Here is an 18,898-nt window from a genome sequence, read left to right as displayed (position 1 = left end):
TATAAATGCTGAAAATGAATGTATGCATGCGTGTTACCTTCATTCAAGGGGCTGTAGCAAAACGCTAATGTTATGCAATGCTAAAAACTGCTTCAAGGCTGAAAACGCAGGTCTTCTGATGGGCTGAATGCTGGGAACTGATGCGTTTTGTTGATGGAGGCTGAGTGCACATGCGTTGATGCTCCTAGTTGCTGAAGGATGAAACGCTGAAGTATGTAGTGATCTAAGGGCTAGATGACCAATCGTTTATGCCCCTTGGGCTAAAGGCTCAAACACTTGATGCTTGTTGGCTGAATATCTGAGATGATTAGAATGATACAATAGCAAGGCTATTTATATGCTCACAAGTATTGGTCGGTTGGCTGTGAAGCTGGCCGACTGTAGCATGTTTGCTACACGACTTGTTCATGATGAATAATGGTATTTAAATGCTGAAATAATGCTGTAAAATATGAAAAAAAAATGCCAGATAAATCGGATAAAATACTAGATGATCTCCTGAGGCTTCTACAATGGTCTATGTGCAATGGATGAATGATATGCAATATGCAGATTGCTTTCTAATGCAAACCCTAAGGTTTCTACGGACTCTACATGCATGAATGATTCTCTCTAAGTGGGTTAAGAGACTTGACTGACTCACTCACTCACTATGGCTGAGGAATGACCTACGTAGCTCGTGCCTGACATATCCTGGACTGAGGATTTCTCTCTAAGTGGGTTAAGAGACTTGACTGACTGACTCACTCACTCACTCACTCACTATGGCTGAGGAATGACCTACGTAGCTCGTGCTTGACATATCCTGGACTGAGGATTACAATGGGGTCACGGCGTACGACAAATATCATCCTAAAGGGCAGTAATACTGTACAATGTTGCATTGATGATGATGAGCCATCTTGTCACCATGCACTACAGTGTAGAGTGCATGTGACAAGTTTGGAAGATGAATTTGCATTGTAACTTGTACCCTAAATTTAACACGCAATCAACTTGAGCATGAGGTCTCCTTTCTTTTTTTACTCTAAATGTGTGCTCGTTTATGCTAATTTAATTCAGTCTTGCTAAGTTTGTAATTATTCGTTTTCGTTCAATAATTTAACCAACCTAGTCTAGACTCTACATGCCGTTTCTTGGCCGTTTCCGTTTCCTATACATCTACAGGTTCACGTTTCAAGGGGATGCCAGCCTCGTCCCCATTTCCCATTTCTGGTGACTATGCTGTGCATGGCAGTTTCCTAGGTATTTACACAAGTAGTAGACAGAAAACTTTATCTAAAAACGTTATTGGGTAAATCTGGTGGTTCACGTGATCTGGACCAAAGACCTGGGGTTTTCCAAAGCAAAAAAAAACTTCCAGAGAGAAAAGGATGTCTCTTCAAAATCATGCATCACTTCCCAAACCTCAAAAAAAACTGAACCGCTACCTATATTGATTGTTGGGCCATTTTACGCACGATATCCATTTTACAAATCTCAGGTCTCGTATCAAAAAGAGATTGACCCTTACCTGGTATGATGGAAGAGGAAGCCTTCTGAGCTTCTTTATTAGCTTCAGATTGCCTCGCACGCAGCTTGGTCATTTCCAATTGCACTTGGTGTATCCGATTCTTCAGTTCCAAAACATCCTGGTCAATATTTCCAAAACCAGAATCCCAATCAGCTAGAAAAAAAATAATTGATGGTTTTTCAACAACAAACTAGCTCAATAGTGAAGAAAAAAACAGGAAACGCTCTCATAGTCCAATGTATGGACATACCTTGCGTCTATTATTCTCACCCCCCTGCTCAGTTGCAGCTTGAGCATGGAGCAACTCAGAATCTGAAGCTCTCAATGGTTGACCTTGCAAAGCCATAACATGCTGATCAACAGCCGATTTGTCAATCCGTGTTTCATCCGACTGAGATTTCCAGGTATTTACATTAACAGAGATGTTCACGACCTTTTGAGAGGGAATAGGCAGCCCCGAAGAAGTCAATGAAACTGGGACTTTATGTGCTTCTTTGATATCCCGATCCATGTTTTTAGCCAGCCTGTATTGCACAGTTACGGATTCCTCTCGGCCTTTCTCTCTCAACAGTTGGCTTTCTTTATGATTGAGGGCTCTTGCATCATTCCTTTCATCTGCATGATGTTGGCCATCTCTAAATCCATTTGCACTTCCCCCAGCAGTGGACTGCTCCTCTGTGTACTCATTTGCCCTTGTAAACGCAGCAGCAGTAAGCCTGTCCTGCCTTCCTGAACCGGTCCTTTTCTGAGCCCTTTCATCATCAACGCATGTATTTGCACCTAAAAACCTACTGTCCTCTACTTCCCTCATTGCAAGAGAATTACTTTTTCCGAGTTCAAACACCCGTGCTTTGTCATCAGATACTTTACCCAGTCTATTCCACACGCTACCTACCATGAGCCCTCTTGCTTTAGTAGCATCCAGTGGAGCTGCTGCAGCTGCTTTCATAGCCACTGACATAGCTGACACCACTGTCTTCCCTTGTCTAACATCATCAATCTTTACCACATCTTCGCATGATTGCTGCCCTCTTGCATCTTTGAAAGTCTCTAAATTCTCTGTAACATTGTACTTTACTTGGATTAAAACAATGGTTAGCAGCCCATGAATACATAACCACATAAATACTTTTTTTGTCTGGCACATATTCACAAATCAAACATTGACCTGCTCGGCTACAAGAGAAAGACAAATAGCTACTAATGTCTGCTAAGGAGGTGCTTGGTAAATGATGATGTATGTCTTACCAATTTCAGCTGATACAACAGATCGCAAGCGTTTAGAACCAGACTTCGTATGGCCTGCCACTGGCGCCACTGCCTCTCGTACAGCAGACTGCAGGAGCCGCCGAGTAGCATTCACCCTTGAGGGGGATAAATGCCTCTGCATATGCACAATGTATTGTGACCCTAAATTAGAACTAGGGTATCATCGAAGAGCTCTTCTTTACAATTTTTGACCTGGCATATTTTGTAGATGTTATTCTTAATCGAAAGGCTTTCTCTTTGGTGGCACGATAGACGACCTTATGATGATGCTTCACATCAGACGCTTTTTTCTCTTTGCAAGTCCGGGAGTCAGGGGAGGAGCGTGGTCGCTTGGCTGAATGTATGGATTGGTGACCACTTGCTGCAAGTCTGTCCCTTTCCAAGCTTCCACTTCTATGCTCTGTGTTTTCTCTACTAGGATGAGCATTCAGATCTGGGAGATTCCTAGCGTTTAACTTTGCATCTTTACTTGGATCTTTCCTTGGCCTTGTCGGTTTTTCAGGCTCGAGAGTTAAAGATGAGACCTGTACACAGATAAGTTAGATGCTGTGGAAACGTGAGTCAAATTTTGAAAGGAGAGCTCACTGGACACATTTGGTGCATTTGCTTTTCTCCATAAATTCACCATATAGAACACACACCTGCACATCAGCATGGGCGCCTTTCACTATCTCCTTGCCTCTTTCTTTTACCATTGGCTTTGTTACACTGCCACCCATTGAAAACGATGCTTTTGAAACAGGCGTGCACAAGTGTAAGTTGGAGCACAGATAATCCCAAAGCCTGTACCAAAATTGTGCACACAGATTAGGCCTAAAAGGACACAGAACCGTGCTACACAACTAGTTTGAGGATGTCCATACCAGGCAACAAAGGCTTCACTACGGTCACCCAGAAAAGCTTCAAGGTCCTTCACAGCTTGCGCTTGCGGTTTACCATGCGCTACAAGAACCAAAATATATTGCTGCAACCAAAAGGAGCATAAAGTCATCTTTGAAAGACAGATACAACTGAATCCTGATTCATTAGGTTACAGCCCTCCAGGGTTCTCACAACAGGGAAAACCATTGAGTTTATAGGCACTGCAAAATCATGCAGCAAGCCCAAGGACGTATAGCTGATGTCCATGCTTTTTAAATAATCCCACTGCCGTCAGCAGCAGTTCCCACAGCCATCTACGCTACTTGCACAGCAGCGTACAAAGATTCTCTGCACTGTCTCGAAGTGTCCAGCCTCAATTTGGGAGAGCTCTAGCCTCACTCAGGTAAGCTACGTTACCCATTCTGACCACCTTAACCCTATATAGCCCATCCACCATGACAACTCCTTCAGAGAGCACTGTTATGATCAGACACATCCCAGGCCTCTTCCATCCCATCATATCCAGACCTTGATGAAATACAAACATACATATAAACAAAATTTACATTCTGTTTTGGCTCTGACAACATTCTAAGAATAAGAGTTGGTCACAATTGTACAGTTCCTTGTGTTGGGCAGAGAGGGGAGCAGCAGCAACACTCTCACACACACACAGACGCAAGTAACAGCCATGTTAGCTTGTGAGAGAGAAAGCACGTAACACAATGACTATTGAGTGTACCAAAAAATGAAAGTACAATGAAATGATGAAATGATAAGGTAACACACACTAATGGCTTCGGGTGCGTTCTTGTGCATGGGGAAAAACCCCCTCCTAAGGAGAGTAAAAAGTGCCCCAGCTATCCTACTGTTTACACCCCACTACCTGTGACATGAATGTCAACAAACCCCCTTGGAGTGATGATGCGAACATGTACAATGATAGGCGGATCAATCCCCAAAAGGCAATAAGCCCAAAGCTTTAAGAAAAACTTTGAAACTATTCACGAGAAAGCGCCTTCGTGAATAAATCTGCCAAGTTATCGTGTGTAGGCACATATACAAAGCTGATCTCTCCTGCTAAAAGTCTTTCCCTGACACAGTAATAATTAAATTACGATTTTTTTCATTCCTAACAAACTCAATGTGCTTAGTGTGAGCATGAAACGCTGGGTTTTTGGCAACTGCCAACACGCTCTGATTATCAGTGAAAATGGTAGTGGAGGACAATTGTCCCAACACCCAAATCAGCCATAAGGCATCTAAGCCAAACACACTCAAGTATAGCTGTACTTGGCTTCATAACAAGAAGTGGCCACTGTTGGTTGCTTCTTGCTGAGCCATGATATACATGAATCACCAAGATGAAAGCAAAATCCTCTGGTGGAGACACGTGTGTCGTAACATCTACCCCAATCCGAACTTGTAAAGGCATGCAATGTGAATTACCCCCCCCCCCCCGGCGGGGATAGAACAATCCGAGGTGCTGAGTGCCCTATAAGTAGCGGAAAACCCGCTTGACAGCCTGCCAATGCCTAGAGCCTAGACTATACATAAACCTGCTCAACTGAGAGACCCCAAACTGAATGTCTGGCCCCGTGTTGTATAAGTAAATCAAGCAACCAACACCTATTGATATAATGTCTGATCGAAAGGCTCTCCAGAATCTTGAATGATAAGCCTCGCACCTATCTCAACTGGTGGACACAAGCTTACAATACTCAAAGCTTAAACCTTTCAAAAATCTTTGGAGTCTGTATGTATTTTGACTGCAAAATGACTATGCCATCTGTACACTGTAAGAACTGAATGCCCAAATAAAAATGCAACTCATGCAAATCTCACATCTTAAATGATGAAAGTTGAATTTGTTTCTCATCATGGTTTGTGAGTCATCAACGTACAAGACGATGACCAAGAAACTATCGCGAGTCCTCTGTACATAGAGAGTACTCTCAGTAGGACTGTTACAGAAACCATGTGCAACTAAGTATGCATGTATCTTTTCATACCATGCCCTAGGAGCCTAGGCGCTTAAGGCCATACAAGGCTTTCTTGAGCCTGCATACTTCGCTTTCATGTCCCTTTTCTACAAAATCCCAACGTTGAGATATATATACCTCTTCGTGCAAGTCACTATTCAAAAAAACAATTTTGAAGTCCAACTGATGTACATGCCATCCATGATGTGCTGCCAATGTAATGATGGACCGAATGGTGGTCATACGAGATGTGGGTGCAAAAGTTGTCAAAATATACAACGGAGATGATGATAAAATCTGGAAACACTAGAGCAACAACAGTGCAGAAAAATAAACAGCACAAGAGAAGTAGAGAGAAAGGCGTGTAACTCTGCTCTATATACACAAAAAGATCTCGAATACACCTCCGCCCTGTGGAGGGTTCGAGAATCTTTCCTCTGGTCCAAGACCATGGGCACAAGCTCCTCCCACGTGATGGTGCTGAACCTGCCACTGGTAATCAAAGATGAGTAAAATGCTGAGTACTGAGAGGGCAAATGCAACAGCAACGTTATGGCCATATCCTCTAATGATATCTCCTTCCCAGCCTGAAGAACTGCTGCTAAAGAGCCTGCAGCTTGTTAATATGCTCCCGCATCGTCGACGACTTTGCAGGGTTCATAACCCGCATCTGTACTTCCAAGGAAATCCTCTTCATGGGCGATACCCTGTTAAAAAGAGAAGCCAAATGCTGCCATATACTTCTGGCCAGCGTCATATGCTTTATATGATTGATTACCTGCGGTGTGCAGTTGAGGAAGATGAATGAACGGACCCTGGCGTTGACACGATCCCACAACTGTGCGTGTGTCTCCCGGTCCTTACGAATCGACGGTAACTCCCCTTCCTCTACCTCCGGCCGTGGAACCCCAACAACGATGAAATCAGCAAGGTCATATGACTCCAGAACAGATTCCATCATAACCTTCCATATGTCGTAGTTGTTCCCGTCCAGCTGCTGACGGTCCACAGGGAACGTGGGGAGTGTAGGAATCTTCACATGTCTCTCAGCCATCTCAAGCAGATCTGCCATTGCGGGAATGGTAACTGAAAAGGGTGGGTAGGTGGGAACAAAGAAGAACTTACACCTGCAAGTGGCTGTCCAGCAAATCAGCCCGCCGTCCTCCTGCTTCTCCTCTTCCCGAACAGTCCAAAACAATCCACCAATTAGCAACGCAACAGTCCCCCTCTTGCTCACACAACTCCCAAGATCCTATCAAGAGCCTAGGGCTCTGATACCATGTCAGAATACGCAACGGAGATAATGACAAAATCTGGAAACACTAGAGCAAGAACAGTGCAGAAAAATAAACAGCACAAGAGAAGTAGAGAGAAAGGCGTGTAACTCTGCTATACAAGAAGATCCCGAATACAATACACTACAAGACAAATGTGGCAAGGGGCTGTGGGGCCATTTTATATGGCCCCTAAACAACAGTCGGGCCTGCTCCAGAGGCAGCCGACAGGCACAAAACCTCCACGACCAGCCATATAGACCAGTTGGCCAACTATCATGAGTCGGCCAGATCTGAACTATAGTCGGGTATAGTCGGCCAGAAGATGGATGCGCCTGCCAGCTCAGGACTGCCCCCCAAGCCACAGGAAAATGGAAAAAAATGGGGGAAAAATACGAGGAGTGACAAAAAATGAGAAACCACCTACAAAGGGCAGGCACACCCACAACAAAGGCCCTGGTGTAAAGGTAAAGACAGGAGATGATTTCTACCAAAAGTCTCATCATATTCGATGCCCTTTTGCTAAGCATAACCTTTGGCAACAACCCTTGCCTTGTAGCGCGGTCTTCGCTACCATCTGCTTTTCTCTTCAAAATGTAAACCCACTTCATACCAATGGCCTTTTTGCCATGCGGCAAATCTGCCAAATACCATGTGTCCTTCTTAAGTATGGAGTCATATTCATTGTAACTATTTGACCCTCCTAGCTCTATTTCACATGATAGAACCCTTGCCCAGACACCAAACACATGGAAGAAGGCATGGGGACAGGGACCGTAAGGTTTGCTCAAGAAAAAGCACCAGTCTTGGTCAAAAAGCACAAAAAAAGGCAAAAAGTCAAACTAGGTTGATCGCGAGCCAGGGACACCACTGGCAAGAGGAGACTAAGCCGGACCAAAAAGTTAAAAGCCGCTTTTCCAAAAAGCCGCTCCAAGGCCAAAAAGCAAGGCCCTAAAGTCAAAAAAGCTAAGCATAACAACTTTATTTAAAGATGGGTAATATTTTATTAATAAAAGTTAAAGAAGTAAAAACAAAAGCAAAAAGGCAAAAGCAAAGAGTAAAAAGCAAAAGCCAAAGCATGGACAAGCTTTTGGCAAAAAGCAAGGCTTCCCCAAGTTATAAAAGAAGCACGAGTTTCTCTTCTCATCATCTTTGAAGATTGAATGAGCAAGATCATTGAAGAAGCTTGAAGATCATCTACTTCTTCACCATCATCAAGGAGTAACCATTGGTAGGGAAGGGTGTGTGAAAATTCTTCATCAAAACTGGAAGCTCAACGCCACCATATTCGTCAAGGAGTGGAACTCTTCTTCATCAACTTCACCAAGTGTGGAGTTTCATCTTACCACCACCAATTATTGATCACCGCCCATTGGAGTTGCTGCCTCTTGCCGGCGTTACTTTTTCCCCTCTTGTTACGGCTCATTCAGGTTCAGCAGAGCATAGGTCTGAAGCATTGCCTGATGCTCAAGAGGGGGGTAGCACCTCCGCTCCCTTGTTACAAACAGGCTCAGTTGTTATCTAGGAGTCGCCTGGTGACATAGTACATCTGCTTATGGGACTTCTATGATATTGTGTACTAGTCACATGAGATGGTAAAGTTGGGTATGGTTCATAGTCGGCCGCACCTTGAACTATAACTGCAACTATGGATAACTCTATGGAGGGCATAAGTCTTGCGAGCAGTCCTAGAATTGGTTTGGTTCATATATGGATTGAACTCTATTTGTGCATGTATGCATACAGTTTTTGTAGTATTATTGTATTCTGGTGCCATTGGATCCTGGTACCATTGAGAATACATTGGGTAATACTCTGGATTGTGTCGTGTGCTTCATGTATATTGGTATGATATATCAAGTGCTTTATTATGTTCATGGATGCACCACTGGGTGTGACTCCTGCAAGATGGCCATGAGACATATGTGGGAAGTACTTCGTGGATGTAGTGTTTGGATGCATTGAGTGCTTTCATATGCTCATGTTGTACCATCAGTCGTGGGTCCTGCGGGATGTCCATGGGCATAAGGCTTGCGAGCAGCCCTTAGAAAGTTACTTTAGAGTAGGTAGAGCAACTTGAGGAGCATATTGTTTGCGAATGCATATATGTGTCATGCATATGTGTATCATATGTAGAATGATGCATGGTTTTGTTTTTGGCTAATACAGTTAACGTGTTTCCACTTGGTTTTAGACTTTTGCTGTAGGTTCTGAAGGAACAAGCAAGAGTTGTTCGTCACTTTGGCGTGACAGTATGACCTATTGTGCAGAATGATTGTTTTATCACCCAAATGCATTGGAGGGCCATTGCTTTTGTCGTATGGGGAGTCTTTGCTCATAAGATGCCTTACTGTGCCATTGAGTGCAATCGAGGACGCTTGCTATTTTTCAAGAGGGGGGTATGTCACGACCCTGTGTTTTTCTATGGACAGTATGCAGGTGTGCACGGGGACATGGTGGACAGTGTGAATGGCATCAGATTGGAGTTAAAAAGGAAGCCCATGTGTGGACAACCCCAAGTGTGCAGGGGACAAAGAGACTTTAATTAAAAAGGTTTTATAACCTTTGGTGGCCCAAAAAAAAGGCTAATTTGGGGAGGCTACTCTACTCTTGGAGGATGCGCCTTTTTCTCCTCCTTGCTTTTTGGAAAAGGTTGCTGGCGGGCTACGCTGGAACACATGCAGGCGCCTATTTTCTGAAAAAGCTGTGCTTCAAGGTGTGCTTCAGGACTGCAGCAGAGGAGGTTGTGCGCTTTTCTCTCTTTGGAAAGAGGATGCGCTGCAGTACATACAGGGCCGACTGAATCTCTCTCTCTCTCTCTCTCTCTCTCTCTCTCTCTCTCTCTCTCTCTCTCTCTCTGTGGCGACTGTCAGCTTGGAATGCATGTGGCTGGACCGCACATGGACTGAACAGAGAGTCGAACATCAGGTTGTTGGGCTGTTTGCAGGTGGCGCACAGAAGCTGAACTGCACGTGGGGGTTCTCCCTTACTTGCTACTAGTTGGGCTGAGTGCTGAAGGGGCACACATGCTCATGGAGGGGCTGGCGGCCTGTTTTTGGGCGCTTTTCTGTGTGTGCAAAAGTTGAGGGCTGAATAGTAGGAGGGGGGCTGAAGCTGCGGCACATGCTCTTTTCTCTCTCTCTCGCTTGGTGCACAGGAGGGCTGGATTGCAGCTGCTCAGGGTTGCGTGCTCTTCTCCTAGGTGGACAGGGGCTGGTTTCTTTGGACATAAAGGCGGACAGGGGCTGGTTTTTCATGAACATAGACATCATGTCGATGGCGTTCAATTGATGGAACTTTCAGCTTCTCTTTGCTTTGGTTCGGGACTGTTTTGGAAAGGGTTTATTGACTGTTTCGTGGCAGTGCATGTGGCTATGAACATGAGCAATGCTCGGGACTGTTTTGAGATCAGTTTGAGGACTGTTTATGGGCTGTTTTGTTTGGTAGCAAATTCAGCTATGTACTTGGGTTTCCGACTGCAAGTACAAGGTCACCTGGTAGTGTTTCTTGGCATGGGAGTGGTGCAAGCTCGCATGGCTGCGTGCTCATGGAGCAGATTGTTTTTCTTCCTGCTAGAAAGGAAGAGAGGGACCTACAATTATGGGCATCTCTATGTTTCCAGATGTTTCATGAGGGAACATGTAACTAGATGTATGCCGTTGTTGGCACTGTTGTTGAATGGTGTCATGAATGGTTCTGTATGGAAACAGGACAGAAGTTTCAAAAGGAAACCGCCTAAGGGTTTCATGTGGAAACAGGTCATAGGTTTCTCGAGGAAACATGTATTTGGGTTTCTCCAAGAGATAGGTCACATGCAGGCAGAAGGTACAAGAATGGACACATGTTTGGTACAGCCTTGCTACTCATTGGGCACGGGACACGGAATCCATGACAGAGATGGATAGTACCCTTGGAAGGTAGAGAGGGTTGGTACAGGTGTGTCGATTGTATGGTATGCTGTGCTGTGATACGAGTTCTCTTTTGAGAGAGAGTTTGGGAGTCTGTGTTGTGATGCAGAAGCACTAGATGTGTCAGGGTGTGATGCTGTTCATAGGGTGAGAGGCTATGGATGGTTGTGGCAGCCCTGATCATGGGAGAAAGATTCTGTATGCAGAGTCAATGTGAGAGTCTTTCGATGTGAACAATGACTGGACTTGTTTGTGGATGCTAAGTGGACAAGAAGCCATGATGTAGGTTCTTTGCAGGCTTCAGGGGTTCTATTGTGACGGCTAAGTTTCCAGCATTATTGTAATCAAAGCTCGTTTGTTTTCCTTTTCTAGGTCCTAAATGGCGTTGAAGTGTTTTATGTGCGAGTGTTTGTTTCACCGCCCATCAGGCCCGTTACAGTGCTCATGAGAGCATGATCAACAAAGTGCCCAGATGCATGGTGAGAACTAGCACATGTTTTCCCTAGCAAGGGAATCTGAACATGGCTGTCCCGCAAGGTGTGTAACAACCAACAAGATACGGCTTTAGCGTCGTGCATGGCTGTCCTTTCTTCTACCACTGCATCATCAACATCTGCCTGACCAATGGGCTCATCAAGCATGTCTAGCTGCTGATTTTCAGCGTGTATGGGCTGATGTTCCAGCCATCAAAATGCCCAACAGGCAAGGACGTACCATACAAAGGAAGAAGGGTATCAAAAAGATCCTGTAAGCCTACATGTGGCTGTTTTTTGCACTCAAGCAAGGGCTGAGAAGAATTCTCCACAAAAACCACATCTCTACTAACCATAATTTGCTGTGAGGTAGGGTGGTAGAGACGGTACCGTTTGCTCTCTGAACTGTAACCCACAAAAATGCATTTCATTGCCTTATCATCAAGCTTCGTGTGTCGCTGCTCAGGCACAAGAGCAAAAGCCAAGCATCGAAAGACAAGCATGTGAGCCACGAATGGCTTCCTATCATGCCAAGCTTTGTAAGGAGTGATGTTTTGCAAAGCCTTGGTAGGACATATGTTAAGAACATAGGCTACACACATGACAGCTTCCATCCAAAACTTGTGAGGCAAGCTTTGGCCTTTGACCATACATCGTGCCATCTCCACGAGAGACCTATTTTTTCTCTCAGATACACCATTTTGGTGAGGTGTATAGGGCACAGTACACTAATGTTGAATGCCTCTTTTTAAAAATATGCATTGAACTCTTTGGACATATATTCTCCCCCTCTATCTATACATAATGTCTGAATCTTACATCCAGAAACATTTTCAGTCATGAGCTGAAAATGCTTAAAGCACATCAATACCTCTGACTTCTACTTCATAGCATAGGCCCAATTGAATATGGAAAGGTCATCTATGAACGTAACGAAGTAGAGATGACCTCCAATACATAGTGTCCTCATCGGACCACATACATCACTATGTATGAGCTGCAATGTTTGGGCAGCCCTCACTGAACCATCCTCGAAAAATGGTGCCCGATGCATTTTGCCTAAAATGCAACCCTCACAAACATGTTTGACAAGTGCATCGACTGCTGGCAATGTGGAGACCATATCATGTCTCTGCAGTAGGTGTAGTAGACTAGCAAAGTTCAGGTGACCAAACCGAGCATACCAAAGCGCTGCATCTATCACACTAAATGTGCTAGACAATGCATGTGCTAGACAATGCATGTGCATCAATCATATGTAACTCTCTCGTACTTATCAAGTCTGTAAAAACCATGACATAAAGACTAAAGTACTCGATGCAATAATAATATCCCCATCACTACAATCATGTACAGTGCACCTTTGACTGCATAACAAGAGTTGTTTGCACATGTACCTGTGCCCTCCAGGCTCCTTTGGAGCATCCTCCATGGAAGAGAAGAGATGATGTTGTGATGTGATGTGCTTGCTGGCACTTTCAAAGTACCATACATCAAAATCTATAGCTACCATGCATACATCATGTAAAGAGGGATTATAACTACATTGTACTTGGAATGCCTTCATCTTGAGCATAGCTAGCTGAATCCTTTTTGTAAGCACTTGGTGCTAATGCATCAGCCACAGACATGCCAGAGTCTTTCTTCCCCTTCTCTTTTGCAAGCCTCTTCCTACATTCATTGATGTAGTGCCCTAGCTTCCGACAGTAATTACATTTAGTCTTCTTCTTGGGCTTCACATTGTCACCCTTGTCTACATCCTTGCAAGAAGAGGTACCACCTTCAGCTTCGTAGCCACTGGCACTGGATGCCTTGCCTTTACCTTTGCCTTGAGTGGCAAACGCCAGATCACCAACCCTCATTTCCGACTTGTTCATGCGGGATTGCTCCTCTCGCAAAAGCAAAGACACTAGCTCATCAAAAGAAAAGGCATTTGCATTGCCTTTCATGAGTAGCAAAAGTGTAGTAGCAAAGTCCTAATAGGTGTCAGGAAATGCATTGAGGATGGTAGTGACAAGAGAACTGTCAAGAATAATCTCATCAATATATATACCTAGATGAATCCAAGAACATGCCCAAATTCACCTTTTAGGAACGTGCATGTTATATACCCATGGTAGTCAACCCACAAGACTGTATAACTATCAACTCCATTATGCATAGTATGGACTAGATACAACGACATCCCCACTAACGTCATCAGTGCCCAATAGTGAGTGTAGAACTCTATATCAAGATATGCTCTCACACACGCACTCCACAGACACACACACACACACACACACACACACACATAAGAGCATATATTCACACAAAGGCCTTCGTACTAAGTTTCTGTCAAACCTCCGAAGATACACGGCAAGCTGTCATCAATGTTTGCAAGTTGTTCACGAAGGTCTTTAACCTTCATGAGATGCTCATCCATAGAGTCACCCTCGTTCATTTACAAAAGGTCCACTTACTTTTTCATTTATGCCACACGAGCCACATTGCCCAACTGATATAGTGCTGCAAGGGCATCCCATGCTAACTTAACAGTGACACATGAACAAATGTGCGGTTTGATACTCCTCCACGGAGAGCGCAAGGAGGGCATGTGCCTATGCATCTTTAGTCACTGATTTGCACTAGGAGGTGATTGTGCCTCTATCACTAAAGCCACTACAACTTCTCAAGTGGATGCTCCAAGAGCAAGCTGCTGTCCAGCATCATCGCCTGTGACAATACCCCAAAGCCCTTTGGCTACCAACAAATGCCTCATCATGTAGGCCCACAATGGGTAGTTAGTCCCATCAAGCTTGTCCTCCACGGAGAGCATCCCACATACACCATGACTCAAAGCAAACTAACAATTTTTCCCCAGCAAATGTCACTGCACAATGCACTAGCAAATGTCACTGCACAATGCACTGTAGACACTCAATGTCCACTGAAAGGCAGCCCTCTGAGATGCCCAATGACCCACCCACTAATGACAAGGACCTGCAAGTGTATTGAAATGACAGAGTGTAGGGATAGAATAAAGGCTTGATGACCAAAATGGACCCTAGTGATGGGTGTCAGAATGTCGTATGTCGATGCCAATTGCATGAAAAGAGAGCACAAGGAATGCGGGATTTAACGTAGGGCTCCATTCAACTCTGTTTTTGGAAAAGCTGAAAATTTGCATAAGGGTTTTGATGGCCTAAACGGGCTCTGATTCTAGATTTCTTTGGCTTAGGAGGAGACTCCGACAACAATGAGGAATACACCCGTGCAAAAACAATCAGAAAATTTTACCTTCTGAAAATAGGCTCTTCAATAGTGGCGGAGGAGGCGGAAGTGCCCAAAACAAAAAATTCATTTAGGGCTTCTCTAACTGGAAGCAAGGTGAATGTTCTCCTGTAGGCAAAAAGTAGGAGCAGTGGGCAAAGGTAGCAATGCTGGCTGTTCGTCGGGCAACGGCTGCCCTAACTAGGGCAAGCTCCTAGATGGAGTTGCGGCTCCCTTAGTGGGGAGCCTAGCAAAGCTTTGTTGGGCCCTTCTGGTGGGGCTTCCCAAAGAGAAGCACGATGTGCAAGCTGTTCAACGAATTGCTAAAGAGTGCCTTGAACCCCAATAGCTAGAGCGTCGGCTCTGATACCAAATGTTGGGTGGAGAGGGGAGCAGCAGCCACACGCGCGCAATCAAGCAAGCAGCAGTCGTGTTAGCTTGTGAGAGAGAAACCAAAAAATGAAAGGACAATGAAATGATAAGGTAACACACACTATCGGGCCATGGCTAAGGGTGTGTTCCTGTGCACGGGAAAAAACCCTCCTAGGGAGAGTAAAAAGTGCCCCAGCTATCCTACGGTGTTTACACACCACTACCTATGACATAGATGTCGACACCTTGAGGTCCTGCTCCATCACACCTGAGACCTCAAAGCAGGCTTCTTACCAAGGCTTGATGGAACTCAGCCAATAGAACGATGGGAGACAAAACTTGGCAACTACAGATTCCGCTAGAACCCTAGGGTCATTAGGACGAATAAGACTTTTTATATCTCCAAAAAAACAATACGATCAATGTGTACAAGGCAAGATTCGCAGAAGAGATCTATGCGGGATGATTTTGCAGCATACCGTGAGAAAGTCAACTTGTGTGATTACCTCTCAACTCAAAGAGCTCCATCACGGTGGCCATCTGGAGAGATGCAGCCCCAAAGCTGCCAAACATCTAACACCCTTTTCATGGTGCATGACTTCTATCTCAAATCAATCTAGAACCTCAACTCAAGGTCCCTGATAGTAACAGGCAAGCCTCTGCAGGCTATGGCAGCCTGCAGCACAGGCCGCATCTTCTCCTAGATGGTAAACAGTAGCATCTCCAAGATGATACTGGCCGGTTCCTTCTTGGGCACCAGTTTTGCACAAACTTTGAAGGTAGTCCATCTCAACCTTCAGGAGTCAAGAGTGTGGGTCAAAGACTTGCCTCAAAGCGATACAAAGGCAACCCAGCAAATCAAATCTTAGCTCTAGTGGTTTAGTGAGCTCCTCGATCGTTTTGTTTAACCTATTAACTGTAGATATAGCAGCCTACGAACTCTCTCTCTCACTCTCTCTCTCTCTCTCTCTCTCTCAATGTGGAAAGAAAAATTGTCTGATGTTCTATCCTAATTGTTCACTCTTGCACATAGTGTAGCCATGCACCTCGCACAATGTGAATAGTCAGGGTATGTCTAGCACTACCTACCAACAGCCTAGTTGGAAAACAAAATAGCATCTGAGTGCAAAAGATGATGGAGGTCCAAAAGTGGACAAAGCATGTGGTGAGAAAAACGATGCTTTCCTCGCCAGCATCCTAGCATATAAATCAAATGAAAGAGCATTGTATCTGAGTTGGTACACATTGAACTGTAATCTGAGTGAACTGTAAGAGTCTGCATATATGCATATACATGTGTATATATAAATGTATATATGTATATATATACATATACATGTGTGTGTGCATGTGTGTGTGTGTGTGTGTGTGTGCACACACACATATATATACACATATGTGTGGTGGCGAGGGTACAGATCAGCCCTAAGAAAAAATTGGTACTGAAAGGGCAGGTATGATGGAGAAGGGCATAATATCATGCCAGGTTCTCTGATGCAAGAGATATCTTGCACATTTCAACCCACATAAACAAAAGCTAACGTTGATTGACTGGTGTGATGTGTAACATTAAGGACTAATGGCAATCAAACAAGTAACTATGTGGCCTGCACATTATGCCTGTTATGCCAAGGATAGATTGAACTGAGCACATGTATTTAAAGCCCCTGGAACATGGCAATGGGTGAAGGTTATCATTGAGTAAGGGCTAGAATGATAAGGCCATCATTAAACTAAGAAGGGCATATATGGTAGGGGCTAGCACCATGGCATCATTAGACTAAGAAGGCAGTGATTTAGGGCTAGGGCTAGAATAATAGGATCATAATGCTCTGCGAAAAAAACATTTTAATATGGTTGATGCGTGGAAGGCAGAGGGCTCTGTCAATGAAATGGTTATAGATCAAAGTTGATCTAAACCCACAAGGGGCAGTGCAGAGAGCCTTTTGAAATGCGGCACGGGGAATGCAAGTTTGGAAGGGGGGCGCCAAGAAATACCGCGAGGACGTCGTCTGTGTAGTCACCCATGAATTCGGAGAGCTTCGTGATGATGGCCTTCTGCAGGGAAGCCGCGCCAGCACTGCCCATGTCTAGGGCGAAGGTGCGCCCCCTCTCAGAAGGTGGGTTCATGGCCTCTAAAACAACACCCCAACCCCCAATCCGATTCAATCGATTCTCGCCCTTCAACTCTGAGAAGCTAACGTCCCTGCCTCTGTCTGTCTCGTTGTTCTGCTTGTTCCTTGTTACAGGCCATGGCAGCCTGCAATTCCTCTGTGAGAGAAAGGAGCAGCATGGCTTTTTAAAATGCACTCTCAAATGTATTTTATTCGTAAATTATTTCAATTTTTATAGCTCTTTCTTTAATTCCCAAACCTAAAGATCAGGCTAATATGTGCCCACGATGTTTTTTTTTGTTGGTCGATTAATTAATACAGAATATTTGAGTTGGATTTGGTTGCATGCAGTAGTTGTTCCATCCGCGCGCATGAGTTACGCGTGTCACAGCTTGTTCCATCCGCGATTGCTAACTCGGCGCATGAGCTACACGTGTCAACACTTTCTCCCATCCGCGTTTGCTAATTCGCTATCTGCTCTCGGACCTTCTAGGCGCATCGTCATGTTCCTGTGGCCATGTGCGTGGAGTTTCTGACGTGCTGTGTTTTGTTTGGCTATGCTCCGGTTCGGGCGCTTTGTATAGCAGCTGACTCGCAGTTTGCATTATATGGAGATTGCTCTATGCTTTGCATGGCAGCTATTTGTCGGCATGCTTGAGCGGAGCCATAGAAGAACCGAGGCCTCGTCACCTTCTGGGCTTCCTGGTGAACCTCCTCCTACGGATTGGTTGTCGGACTCCAACAAGGAGAATGTGGCTCCTCGAATTCTAACTCCTCCTCCTGAAGGTCGTGGCGGCCTGGAAAATTTAAAAGCCGTGAAACGCAAAGCTCGATCCTTCAGTATAATCTGTCCCTTAATCTCGTATATGTATGTTCCTTTGTGTACGTTCTTCTGTATGTTCCTTTGTTTCGCGAGTCTCGTATACCTTTGTGTACGTTATATGTGGGCAGCATGTTTTTTTTTTATGTTTCTCTAAGTGTTCCTGTGTTTCGTTAATCTCACTGGCAGTTCTGAAACTTCCTATGCCACGACAAAGAGGAAGAAGAGTGCCGATATTGTGGGTCTGCATCCTGTGCATGTAATAGACGTAGTCGCAACATGTCCTCGTTTCCCAGCCGGAACAATCTGTCGGGATTGGAAATGATGATGCGAACATCTCTCTCTAGGATTCTCTTGTCGAGTTTGTGCGTCATGAATGCACTCAAGCTGTGGTGGAACTTTGCACCATCTTCATTTCCAGATGGTTGCACACATACTTTCGACATCTATAATATCAATAGGTAAAACTGACATCTATAATATCAATAGGTAAAACTGTGAGGTGGTACTTGATGTGGAATGTAAATAAACCGCCGGGGGGTATTATTATGTGCCGAGCATTACGCCAGATAAAGATGCACACATTTGAGGGAATGGTAGGCTACTGTCTGAAATATCTGCATAAACCTCATTTTCATTTCCATGCACACAACATGTCTGCTGATGAGATCTCCAGAGGGTGAACACTGTATGCACAGTTTGGGTAGGGTGACTTGAAAAATCGAGTTTGTCTCACACCCATGAATATTTTTGAAAGGGCTTTTGTCTACATGGAAAATTACATACTAAACAAATGGATAGTCACACTAGGTGTGACTCTTTTGAAGATGATGAGAAGTGGCAAATATTTTCCCAGTGCCCAATGGATCATTCCTAAGGCTGGCAATGGTATGGATTCTAGCAGGGTTCGTGCGGTGTGGAAGTGCTTGAAAGACTCCTAAGCTTGCGGACATCTCCGATATAAGAAAGGTATTCTTCAAAGATCACTACATCGAAGGTGAGTCCGCCAGGTACTTCCTTCCGAGGCCATGCCATGATGCAGAAGAAGGAGATCTAGAGG

The 18,898-nt window shown here is 44.6% G+C and overlaps 1 protein-coding gene across 2 annotated transcripts in view; it reads right to left on the bottom strand.

The window, feature by feature from the left end:
• LOC147635969 (uncharacterized) overlaps nucleotides 1-17,219 on the bottom strand; it is a 42,875-nt gene extending 25,656 nt beyond the window's left edge. Inside the window, exons 1-8 of one of the 2 annotated variants that reach the window (XM_086801387.1) lie at nucleotides 16,903-17,218; nucleotides 3,646-3,746; nucleotides 3,424-3,565; nucleotides 3,040-3,306; nucleotides 2,762-2,897; nucleotides 1,947-2,572; nucleotides 1,764-1,865; nucleotides 1,514-1,631 (exon numbers count right to left, since the gene is read on the bottom strand). In XM_086801387.1, coding sequence (XP_086657513.1) covers nucleotides 1,514-1,631; nucleotides 1,764-1,865; nucleotides 1,947-2,572; nucleotides 2,762-2,897; nucleotides 3,040-3,306; nucleotides 3,424-3,565; nucleotides 3,646-3,746; nucleotides 16,903-17,034 — 1,624 coding nt within the window. In that variant the 5' untranslated portion in view covers nucleotides 17,035-17,218. Of the gene's footprint in view, nucleotides 1-1,513; nucleotides 1,632-1,763; nucleotides 2,573-2,761; nucleotides 2,898-3,039; nucleotides 3,307-3,423; nucleotides 3,566-3,645; nucleotides 3,747-16,902 lie in introns of both variants that reach the window. The other variant, XM_086801388.1, reaches the window with a different exon arrangement.
• Nucleotides 17,220-18,898: the final 1,679 nt, after the last annotated feature.

This window comes from Cibotium barometz, chromosome 8 (assembly GCF_041138505.1).
Source record: "Cibotium barometz isolate CiBa-2024 chromosome 8, ASM4113850v1, whole genome shotgun sequence".
In the NCBI taxonomy this organism is placed as follows: domain Eukaryota; kingdom Viridiplantae; phylum Streptophyta; class Polypodiopsida; order Cyatheales; family Cibotiaceae; genus Cibotium; species Cibotium barometz.
The sequence above is the reverse complement of the archived record's forward strand: the minus strand, read 5'-3'. Positions and strand labels throughout refer to the sequence as shown.